The sequence below is a fragment of the Artemia sp. Qi Xiang Cuo genome, chromosome 5 (genome assembly GCF_049724085.1).
Source record: "Artemia sp. Qi Xiang Cuo chromosome 5, ASM4972408v1, whole genome shotgun sequence".
Lineage (NCBI taxonomy): Eukaryota > Metazoa > Arthropoda > Branchiopoda > Anostraca > Artemiidae > Artemia > Artemia sp. Qi Xiang Cuo.
The window spans coordinates 52,045,031-52,057,188 of NC_142798.1; the positions used below are offsets into that span (position 1 = coordinate 52,045,031).

A 12,158-nucleotide genomic window follows, 5' to 3' on the forward strand; every position below is an offset into this window, starting at 1 on the left:
TGTATGAATTCTTCATTTTTAGCCGTTTTGCAGAGGTAATAAAAGAATATTTTGCATTTTTTCTAACTTTTGTGTGTTTTTGCTACAGGATGGCTCATATTTAAAACACTTACCAGTAGCTATTTGAAAATGTGTATGAATTCTTCATTTTTACCCGTATTGCAGAGGTAATCAAGGTACAATTTTTTTTTTTTATAACTTCTGTGTGTTCGCAACAGAATGGCTCAGATTTAAAACACTTACCCTTAGCTAGTTGAAAACGTGTATGAATTCTTCATTTTTAGCCGTTTTGCAGAGGTAATAAAGGACTATTTTGTATTTTTTTTAACTTTTGTGTGTTTTTCGCAATAGAATGGCTCATATTTAAAACACTTACCCTTAGCTAGTTGAAAATGTGTATGAATTCTTCATTTTTAGCCGTTTTGCAGAGGTAATAAAGGAATATTTTGTATTTTTTCTAACTTTTGTGTGTTTTCGCAACAGAATGGCTCATATTTAACACACTTACCCTTAGCTAGTTGAAAATGTGTAGGAATCCTTCATTTTTATGAGTATTGTAGAGGTAATAAAGGAACATTTTGCCCTTTTTCTAACTTTTGTGTGTTTTCGCAATAGAAGGGCTCATATTTAAAACACTTACCCTTAGCTAGTTGAAGCTCTGTATGAATTCTTGATTTTTAGCCGTATTGCAGAGGTAATAAAGGAATATTTTGTATTTTTTCTAACTTTTGTGTGTTTTCGCAACAGAATGGCTCATATTTAAAACACTTACCCTTAGCTAGTTGAAAATGTGTATGAATTCTTCATTTTTAGCCATTTTGCAGAGGTAATAAAGGAACATTTTGTATTTTTTATAACTTTTGTGTGTTTTCGCAACAGAATGGCTCATATATAAAACTCTTACCCTTAGCTAGTTGAAAATGTGTATGAATTCTTAATTTTCAGCAGTTTCGCAGAGGTAATAAGGGTGTATTTTGTATTTTATCCAAGTTTTGTGATTTTTCTCAACAGAATGGCTCATATTTAAAACACTTACCCTTAGCTAGTTGAAAATGTGTATGAATTATTCATTTTTAGCAGTTTTGCAGAGGTAATAAAGGAATATTTTGTATTTTTTTTAACTTTTGTGTGTTTTTGCAACAGAATGGCTCATATTTAAAACACTTACCCTTAGCTAGTTGAAAATATGTGTAAACTCTTCATTTTTAACCGTTTTGTAGAGGTAATACATGAACATTTTGCATCTCTTCTAACTTTTATGTGTTTTTGGAACAGAATGGTTCATATTTGAACAAATTACCCAAAGCTAGTTGAAAATGCATATTAATTCTTAATTTATAGCGGTTTTTCAGAGGTTCGCCTTGACTATTTTGTCTTTTTTATCGGGTTTGTGTTTTTTTTCCAGGCGGTGACAGATTTAAAACACTTAGCCATAGCTAGTTGAAAATGTGTATGAATTCTTCATTTATAGACATTTTGAAGAGGTACTAAATGAATATTTTGTATTATGTTTACCTGTTTTCTTTATTCGCAACAAAATTTATCATATTTAAAACGCTATCCATTAGAAATAAGAAAATGTTTATTAATTCAAAATGATGAGACGATGATAATTGTTACGATATTTCTATTTGTTGTTATTTCTAACTGTTGTGTGTTTTAGAAAAAGACAGGTTATTATTTAAAACACTTATCCTTAGCTAGTTGAAAATGCGTATGAATTCATCATTTTTAGCCGTTTTGCAGAGGTAATAAAGGAATATTTTGTATTTTTTCTAACTTTTGTGTGTTTTCACAACAGAAAGGTTCATATTTAAAACACTTACCCTTAGCTAGTTGAAAATGTGTATGAATTCTTCATTTTTAGCCGTTTTGCAGAGGTAATAAAGGATTATTTTGTATTTTTTCTAACTTTTGTGAGTTTTCGCAACAGAATGGATCATATTTAAAAAATACACCCGTATAGAGTTGAAAATGTGTATGATGTAAATATTTTTAGCCGTTTGTAATATATTATACATTTACATTTTGCATTTTTTCTCACTTCTGTGTTTATGCAGTATACAGTCCCATATATAAAAAATATAACCTTTATAAATAAGCAATTGAATAGTAAAACGACATTTTTAGCCATAGATAATATTTCCAAGTTTCCTATTTTTCATATTTTCTCTATTTTTTGTGGATTGGCAATAGACATTCGCTTATTTAAAACATTTACCCTTATCTAGGTGAAAAGGTGAATGAATTCCTCATTTTCAGCCGTATTTCTGAGGTAATAAAGGAATATTTTGTATTTTTTCTAACTTTTGTGTGTTTTCGCAACAGAATGGCTCATATTTAAAACACTTACCCTTAGCTAGTTGAAAATGTGTATGAATTCTTCATTTTTAGCCGTATTGCAGAGGTAATAAAGGAACATTTTGCATTTTTTCTAACTTTTGTGTGTTTTCGCAATAGAATGGCTCATATTTAAAACACTTACCCTTAGCTAGTTGAAGATCTGTATGAATTCTTCATTTTTAGCCGTATTGCAGAGGTAATACAGGAAGATTTTGTATTTTTTCTAACTTTTGTGTGTTTTCACAACAGAATGGCTCATATTTAAAACACTTACCCTTAGCTAGTTGAAAATGTGTATGAATTCTTCATTTTTAGCCATTTTGCAGAGGTAATAAAGGAACATTTTGTATTTTTTATAACTTTTGTGTGTTTTCGCAGCAGAATGGCTCATATTTAAAACACTTACCCTTAGCTAGTTGAATATGTGTATGAATTCTTAATTTTCAGCCGTTTCGCAGAGGTAATAAGGGAATATTTTGAATTTTTTTTAACTTTTGTGCGTTTTCGCAGCAAAATAGCTCATATTTAATACACTTACCCTTAGCTAGTTGAAAATGAGTATGAATTCTTCATATTTACCCGATTTGAAGAGGTAATACAGGAATATTTTGTATTTTTTATAACTTTTGTGTGTTTTTTGCAACAGAATGGCTCATATTTAAAACACTTACCCTTAGCTAGTTGAAAATGAGTATGAATTCTTCATTTTTAGCCATTTTGAAGAGGTAATAAAGGATTATTTTGTATTTTTTCTAACTTTTGTGTGTTTTCGCAACAGAATGGCTCATATTTAAAACACTTACCCTTAGCTAGTTGAAAATGTGTATGAATTCTTCATTTTTAGCCGTTTTGCAGAGGTAATAAAGGAATATTTTGTATTTTTTCTAACTTTTGTGTGTTTTCGCAACAGAATGACTCATATTTAAAAAACATACCCTTCGGTAGTTGAAAATGTGTATTAATTCTTCATTAATAGCAGTTTTGCAGAGTTAATCAATGAATATTTTTCTTATTTTCTAACTTTTGTTTGTGTTCACACTAGAAAGGATCATATTTAAAACATTAACCCTTATAAAGTTTATATTTTTTATTAATTCTTAATTTGTATCAATATTTCAGATTTAATATTTTAATATTTTGTATTTTTTCTATATATTGTTTTTTTTCTCAACATAATTTCTCATTTTTTAAAAACTTACACTTATATAGTTGAAAATGTGTATGAATTCTTCATTGTTAGCCGTTTTTCAGAGGTAAGAAAGTAATATTTCGTGAAGTTTCTCTGTTTTGTGTGTTTTCGCAACAGACTGGATCATATTTAAAACTCTTACCCTTAGCTAGTTGAAAATGTTTATGAATTCTTCATTTTTAGCCATATTTCAGAGGTAATACAGGAATATTTTGCATTTTTTCTAACTTTTGTGTGTTATCACAATAGGTTGTTTAATATTTAACACTCTCTACCATCTCTATTTTAAATATAGTATGTATTCTTTATTTTAACCCGATGTGCATATGGAATCCATTTATATTTTGCATTTTTTCTACCTTGATTGTTTATATGCTATGGAAAAGCTCAGATATAATTCATTCACCCTTTACATCTTTTAATTTGTGTATGAAATTTTACTTTTTAGCCGTATTGCTGAGGTAATAAAGGAACATTTTTTATTTTTTTAGCTTTTGTGTGTGTGTGTGTTTTGGTGTTTGTTTGTGTGTTTGTTTTTGCGTGTGTGTTTGTTTTTTCTTGTGTTTGTGTGTGTGAGTTTTTTTTGTGTGTGTGTGTGTGTGTAAGTTTTTGTGTGGATTTAAGTTTTTGTGTGCTTGTAAGTTTTCGTGTGCTTGTTTAAGTTTTTGTGTGTGTGTGTGTGTGTAAGTTTTTGCGTGTGTGTGTTTAAGTTTTGTAGTGTGTGTGTAAGTTTTGGCGTGTGTGTGTAAGTTTTAATTTGTGTGTGTGTGTATGTTTTTGTGTGTGTGTGTAAGTTTTTTTGAGTGTGTGTAATTTTTTGTGTGTTTGTAAGTTTTTTTGTGCATGTGATTTTTTTTGTGAATGTAAGTTTTTGAGTTTTGGTTTAAGTTTTTGTGTGTGTGTGTGTAAGTTTTTGTGTGTATAAGCTTTTGTGTGTGGATGTAATTTTTTTTTGTGTGTGTGTAAGTTTGTGTGTGTAAGTGTGTGTGTGTGTGTGTAAGTTTTTGTGTGTGTAAGTTTTGTTTGTGTGTGTGTGTATAATTTTGTGTGTGTGTGTGTGTGTGTGTTTAAGTTTTTGTGTGTGTAAGTTTTGGAGTGTGTGTGTAAGTATTCGTGTGTGTGTGTGTAAGTTTTGTGTGTGTGTGTGTGTGTGTGATTTTTTGTGTGTATGTGAGTTGTGGTATGTTGGTGTAAGTTTTCGTGTGTGTGTGTGTGTAAGTTTTGTGTGTGTGTGTGTGTGTAAGTTTTTGTGTGCATTTAAGTTTTTGTGTGAATGTAAGTTTTAGTGTGCATATGTAAGTTTTTGTTTGTGTGTGTGTGTAATTTTTTGTGTGTGTGTGTGTAAGTTTTGGCGTGTGTGTGTAAGTTTTCGTGTGTGTGTGTAAGTTTTCGTGTGTGTGTGTGTGTAATTTTTTGTGTGTGTGTGTAAGTTTTTGTGTGTGTGTAAGTTTTTGTGTGCATGTATGGGGACCGGGGGGGAGGACCTTTGGGGCCCAGGGATGGCGTTTGGGGATCCGGGGGCCCTTGAGGATTGAGTGGTCTTTTGGGAGCCCGGGGGACCTTTGGGGACCGGGGGGGCCTTTGGGGCATAGGGAGGGCCTTTGGGGCACAGGGAGGGCCTTTGGGGGTCCGGGGGTGGCAGTTGGGTGCCTGGGGGACATTTGGGGACCGGTGGAGGGCCTTTGGGACCCCGTTGGTCCTTTGGGAGCTCGATGGGCCCTTGGGGGGCCTGGGGATGGCCTTTGGGGGTCTGGGTGGGCCTTTGGGGGCGCCGGTGGCCCTTTGGGAGCTTTGGGGGCCTTTGAGGACTGGGGGCTTCCTTCGGGGTTGGGGTAGGAGGATTGGAACCCTTTGGGGTTGGGTTAGAGGACCTCACAACACTGTTCAAATGAAACTTGTGTATTATAACGACCACAGAGTTTCACCATTAAATTCTCTTCTAAAATCTCTTCAAGAATCATCTTTTAAAATGTCTCTAACTCTTTCGCCGAAATAGTTCCATAACCTGTCTAAAACAGTTTAGCCCAAATAATCCCTAAACGTAATTCAGCGTGTTCCTTTTGTTTTTGGCATCTCTGCGCTAATGCATTTCAAATTAATAAAAAACCTGATTCCCGCGCTAAAACAATTCATCGCTAAGATGTTTCTTGGAGAATTGTTTCCATGGCCATTGGTTATTAATATCCTTTGGAGTTCGACCAAAAGAGTTGTTTCCGAGGCAAAGACATTAATGACTTGGATCTATTCCTGGAGAATCGTTTCTATGCGAAAATTTTTAAATTCTGACAGATGATGTCATTGGTTGATTGATCTGTCAAGAAAGGGGAATTAATTTGTTGTTTCTAAGGGGAATTATTGATTCACGATAGGTGAAATGAGGTCGACAGCACAGGTTTTCCAAGGTCGATGTTGTTGTTGTTGTAAGTGCACGCTCTCAGCGAATGTCAAGGTCGATGTTGTTGTTGTTGACACATTGGAAAAAGAGGTCATTGACCCCATTAACCACGTGTTCTCCCTAATGACTCTATGCCCATATATGGTGTGCAAAACAGTTATAGGTGGCAGCAGGGGTGCCCCATGGGGCTGGTACCCCCCATTTTACTGATGTGGAGCCTTTTTTAATAACAGGAGTTTCACTGTTCACCCCATTTATTTCGTTATCACTACTAAGCTCCTCCACTACACTAAAGAAAGATTGAATTGAGAATGAAGATCCAGAACACGATCTTGAATTGCAAGGTTCTTCCAGGTTAAACTGATTATTTTCAGAAACAAAACTCTTTACTAAACTTTTTTGTGGCACTGATAAAGACCCAGGTTCACGGTGAAACTTTTGTCCCAAATTTCCCTTAAAATGGGTCATGGTACTCGCTGATGACTCTATATTAGGGGCATGCGTAACCTCAACTACAGACTGCTTATCAAAGGAATACGTAAAACACTGTTGACCAATATATAACTTTGTCCCTCTTAGTCTTGCTTCTCTATTTTCTCCTCTAGCCCGTTCAAGAAAAGGCTTTAGGTGGTTACGAATAGACAATTCACGCTTTTTATAATCGGGACTAACACCAAGACCCGCCCTTTTCAGGTGCGCACTTGAACGCAATATAGTATCACAAATGTAACCACTTGTAAACTTAACCAGCACCGGTCGCGTGCCTTATTTAGCGTTTAGCCGAAAAATATCTCTAATATCCATCATTTTCAGCCCTAAATTTGGCACATGTAAGTTGAGTGCTTTAATTACATCTTCTCGTAACGAAGCACCTTTGTTTGTAGGATCGAAATTATATAGGACCAAATTACACTTTTTAGATTCATTTTCTAGTCTTTGCAATTTTACGTTAGTAGCCGACATTTCAGCTTGTAAACTTAGGTAATCTTTCTTCAATTGTGACGTATCCTCCGAGAACTTGTCTACTGTTGAATGAATTCGCAACGAAATAGCAGATAGGTCGTTTCTCAGTTCTTGAACCTGCGATGAAACTATTTCTATTCCATTCAATTTTCGATTAATTTCTTGTAGAGTTTCAGAAAAATTAAAAGAAGTCTTAATTAATCTGGAAATATAGTTATAATAATTAGAAAAATTACTTATCTTTCTGTGATGGCCGAGCCTCACAAATGCTTCCAAGTGACTATTCCAGTGCCTGTAATTATTCACACAAAATTTCCACTTAACATAGCAAGTCTTATAAAGTAAGATTTCCACTTAACATGACAATTTTTGTTAATTGGAACTGGTTTTTCAAGTTATTTCACAGCCTGTGCACTTAGATGTTAGCGGAATGAATGCTGATGAAAACTGGGTCAAGTCCAAAGAAACTAGATTTCAATTTATAATCCTCTTAGCTAACTAGGTATTATCTCTTTGAACTGTGAATCAATATATATATATATATATATATATATATATATATATATATATATATATATATATATATATATATATATATATATATATATATATATATATATATATATATATATATATATATATATATATATATATATATATATATATATATATATATATATATATATATATATATATATATATATAAAGCGAATAAAGCGGGGGAGACAATAAAGCGGGGAATAAAGCGGGGAGTGACCCCTTATGAATAAGTTACATTTACCGGAGGATGGGGGTGTTTGAATTGCATTTCTTTTAAACCATAGGCACAAATGAGCTCTTTAATCTCAAGGGCTTCATATTTAAATCCATTGGTAATGAACTAATAAGGAACTGTAGGCCTACCTTTAAGAAAAAAAATTCTAAATAAGTTCTTAAAAATGGTAATTTTTATACTCAACTCTGTATTCTTTGCAAGTAGGCTACTGATCGTGGGAAATCAATTTTTAATATTATTTTCGTTTCACATTTCTTACCTTACTCCTTTAGGAGCTATCTTTCTTGTGTCCAAAACTGATGCCTAAGAAGCTTAGAATCAGGTCAAACCAGTCGTCGACTCGTTCGTATATCTCGCGTACATTATCGACAGAGCAAGATAGAAAGTCAGTAGCTTCAAGGACCAATTCAACGGAAAAATACGGACCCAGATCACCAGCAACTTTGCTCTCAAAGAAAGAGAGTGGCACATTTTTTCCACAGAAAGAAGTTTTAAGTAAGCAACTTTTGACAAAAAGTGTTGGCCATAATTCAGAGCAGCCGGACAAAATGTAAGTGACTTCGAGCTTAAAATTTGAATTTCTATATTGCTTGATTCTTAGATTTTGCCGAAGAAACCTAGGGAGTAGACCCCCCTTCATTGAGCAGAAAAATATTTTTACACTCTTTTTAATTTTTATTTAATCGTTTAAAAAAAAATTATAATTTTGCTACCATAGGTCACTGATAAATTACTTCCAAGTTTTGTCTAGTTGTATGTTTTAATCTACTTAAACATTTTCCTCGACACTTTCCAAGTGTAAAAACTGAAGTTAAAAATTGAGCGTCTGTCTTGCCTATATGCTGTTCAAGATACGAACATTGTGAAAAGAGAAACTTACCATTTAGAGTATACTTTCACCTAAGTATTGAAAGTTTTGTTATAAATACAAATAGGAAATAGATAGTAGCCCACTTTGCCAGCTCTTTGGCTAGCAAAAAGGCAGTCTTTTGCGCTTTTATTCCACGCGCTCTGGCTTTTGGCCATCGCAGATGAATTTCAGGTTGAATTTCAAAAACACTTTCTTCCAATAAATATTTAGTGATTCTTTGGACTATTCAAAAATGGATGAATGGTGGATGGGCTCTCCAGGTTCCAGGATTTTTATTGGAAAATAAAGCTTGATTAGTTTAAGTGCAAAATGAAACCCAATCAAAGAAACTAATAAATCTCTTTTTTTTTCTCCGAAGAGGATAGTTATGGATTTGTTTTTATTTATTTTAGTTTTTTCCTAGAGTTTACGGCACAAAATACTGGAAGAAAATAATAATTATTTGTAAAAATTCCAAATTCGTCTGCAAGTAAGAGAGCACATGACACCGCGGTCTTGAGTTATATGTCTGAGGAGTAAAAGCTGAAGTAGCACTGGCCACTTTTGATCTGTTGTTTCATTGATATTTGGTATTTTACGTGATGTTTGGATGGCAAATTTGATTCTAAAAACAAAGGATTTGCTTAGTACCTGCTGAATTGCCACTTGATGTTTTCCTTCTTTACCCTTAAGAATTTGACCAATCAGGATTTCACTAATTGAATATTTATTTTTGAGCTGACCTTTCTTATAACCCTCAGGTAGATCCAATTCTTCCCTCTTATAATAGAATCCTGAGAGTAATTCCTTATCCAATTTTTTTTTCAGTTCATTTGGTCCATCCCCCATTTATAAATCTTTTTTTTTCTTGGAGTCGTGCCGGTATTAAGTAGAAAAATAGGGTCGTGCATAAATATGTCCCCATGGCTCATCAAACTTGGTTGTTAATGACTTTCTTAGTAGGCCAAGTAATAGGACAACCAATGATCACTAAAGTTGACTGTAGGCCTACATGAAGTGTTCGACGCTACATCCTGGGCTCCCTTCTACAAGTACACTCATCTTCATCATTTTTGAAAGTGTTTTTTAGTTGTCTTTTTTTACCACTGTTTGTTAGTAAGACAAGACTAATGCGTAGTAAAACAAATCACTCAATTATCAGTTGAAGAAACATTCTGAGCAGATTGTTTCATTCGGATACAACTTTTCTTTTGACTGTACGTCAGTTAAGAATGGTGCTGGAATGTGTTTTTCGGCAAAGCCCCACCACTTGGCTCCCTCAAATGAAATTTCAACCAGAGTGTTATGCCTCACAATTGTATAAGTAAAGGAATTGAGACAAATCGAGCACTTTGTCCTTTCTGTCACAATTTTTTGGGTATTTATAAGGCACAATTAATATAAGTTCAAAATTGGAAACACTGAAAATTTTTGATCTGTTCGAAACTAAACTTAAGTTCACAATCCATAGTGAATTTTCACCACTCCTAGAAAAACTATAGCTAATAAATTTAAGTTTCAGTCAATTCTATCAGAGTAAAATAAGCATTCATCTATGAATTGGCAACAAAATCCATCCTCATTGAAAAGTCATTTAAGAGGTTTTAGAATGACTTAATTACAAAAAGTTCCTCTTGTAAACCGATTTTAAAGAATTATTAAAGCCATGTGGCTTTAATAATTTTGATTTATTTATTATTATTATTATTATAAAAATATTATTGTGGCTTTAGATAATTCAATTTAATTAAAGTCCTGTGGTAGTCCTCGAAATTGCCATTATGTAATTTTCGATTAGCAGTTGGAATATCTATTTTGAAGGGACTACAAATCTAATCTGATTCTCTTACTCCTTTCAGGTTGACGAAAATCCCAGGATCAATTTGCACAGTTCTCACCTCTCCACCTCTGCACCAGAAATTCACTATCTACCGCAAACCAAAAGAAACAAGTAATTTAGCTCCCTCGGAAGGGCAAAACTTAGATCATGATGACCTGTCACTTACCAATAGCCAAGCGATGAAAGTGTAATCAAATATTGTGATAAATGTCTTCCTGTCACTTTGGTATCCTTACCAATTTAATAGTTCTTTAGAAACAGATACTATACGGAAATAAATAAAGAAATTATTGGTAAAAAAAACATATCAGCTTCATCATTTATTTTCAGCTAAGTGTTCAAAAACTTGCCAACTGCTCTCTTTAGTTCCAAAAGTACTTTTTGTTTTAATTTTGTGTAGGGAATTTTAATGTTTGGATGAAACATTATTGTCATCAATGCGATGTTTACTCACTATCAGCAGAATAAGTACGATCATATCTAAAGTGCTACTATCAATGTGCATTGTCATAAAAGACTTGCGTAATGGAGCTTATGTAAACATGGAAATATTATTTGGCGGGGCAATATTTCACATAACAAGTTCTAAGGGTTGTCATCACGTATTTTAGAATAAAGAATAAAGACTCTGCCATTGACAATGCAGACGCGTATAATTTTGACCTTTCTTGTCTTTTTTCTTGTAAGTTTAGGTTATAGCACATTCACAATGGGATTGTGATAACACTGAGTTTTATCTAGTGCTCTACTGAGCCAAAAAGGATGAACTTTTAGAGTTTTTGCGAGTTCAGGGTGCAAGAATAGGTTTGAAGAGTAGTATTAAGAAGTCAAGTCGCTAAGGCTAGGAATAAGTAAAGATAAAAGGGGACAGCTGGGTAATAAAAAGAACGATCAAGGGGTAAGCTTCACTTACCTTGCAGTATTAGTAGTAAGCACAATGGTTGCCGTGAAGAATAGCCAAGATTAGCCAAGGCTCAGGTTTTTTTTTTTACAGTTGAAAATAGCTTGCAAAAATACGAAGTTAAGTCTGTGAAAAAAGACTAGAATATTTGAAGCTACAGTGATGACAGTGGTCAAATATGGTTCTCAAGCATAGGCGCTCCAGAAAAACGGAGGAAGATTGGGTAGATATTTTCCAGAGAAATTGCCTACGGATTGTTTTGGGTACCCAACTGACTAACCACATTTCAAACAGTAGGCTGTACGATAAGTGTGGTTTAATCCTGCTTTGTAAGGCTATAATGAGAGAAACGTTGAGATGGCTAGGGCACGTACTGCGGATGAAGGATGACCGATTATCAAAGATTGTCCTTTTTGGCCAATCTTCTACGGCTAGGCGGAAAGCAGGTCGTCCACGGTTGGGCTGGGAGGATGTCGTAAAGAAAGATTTAACAGAAATAGAAACTTCCCGGGAGGGTGCAAAGAGGGAGACTTTGATTAGATTGGGATGAAGGCGGAGCGCGCTTATCTGTGTTTGCCTCAGGTGGCTTGGTGCTGCGGTGATTTGTTAGTAGTAGTAGTATACTGAGCCAATTGAATTTTTCATAGAAACTTCTGATTGGCTGATGACAATCAAAAAGCTTCATAAGAAATTCTGATTGGCTCAAATTAGAACTAGCTAAATCTTATTGTTAATAAAATCTCACTGTGAAGGGCCTTAGTTTTCTTTGGCGAAAGCAGGGGATAGGTCAGCTCGTTATAAACAAGTTCTCATACCTTAAGCTGTGTCTCGTAATTCTTTATTTCTTATTGTTGTAATGTGAAGGAACCACCAATTTATATTTATTATAGCAGTCTATTTTA

The 12,158-nt window shown here is 34.0% G+C and overlaps 1 protein-coding gene across 3 annotated transcripts in view; it reads left to right on the forward strand.

The window, feature by feature from the left end:
* LOC148952249 (rhodopsin-like) overlaps positions 1–12,158 on the forward strand; it is a 175,337-nt gene extending 163,179 nt beyond the window's left edge. For all 3 annotated transcript variants that reach the window (XM_089088895.1, XM_089088897.1, XM_089088896.1), the window contains 2 exons: positions 7,938–8,215; positions 10,375–12,158. In XM_089088895.1, coding sequence (XP_088945021.1) covers positions 7,938–8,215; positions 10,375–10,546 — 450 coding nt within the window. In that variant the 3' untranslated portion in view covers positions 10,547–12,158. The remainder of the gene's footprint in view (positions 1–7,937; positions 8,216–10,374) is intronic.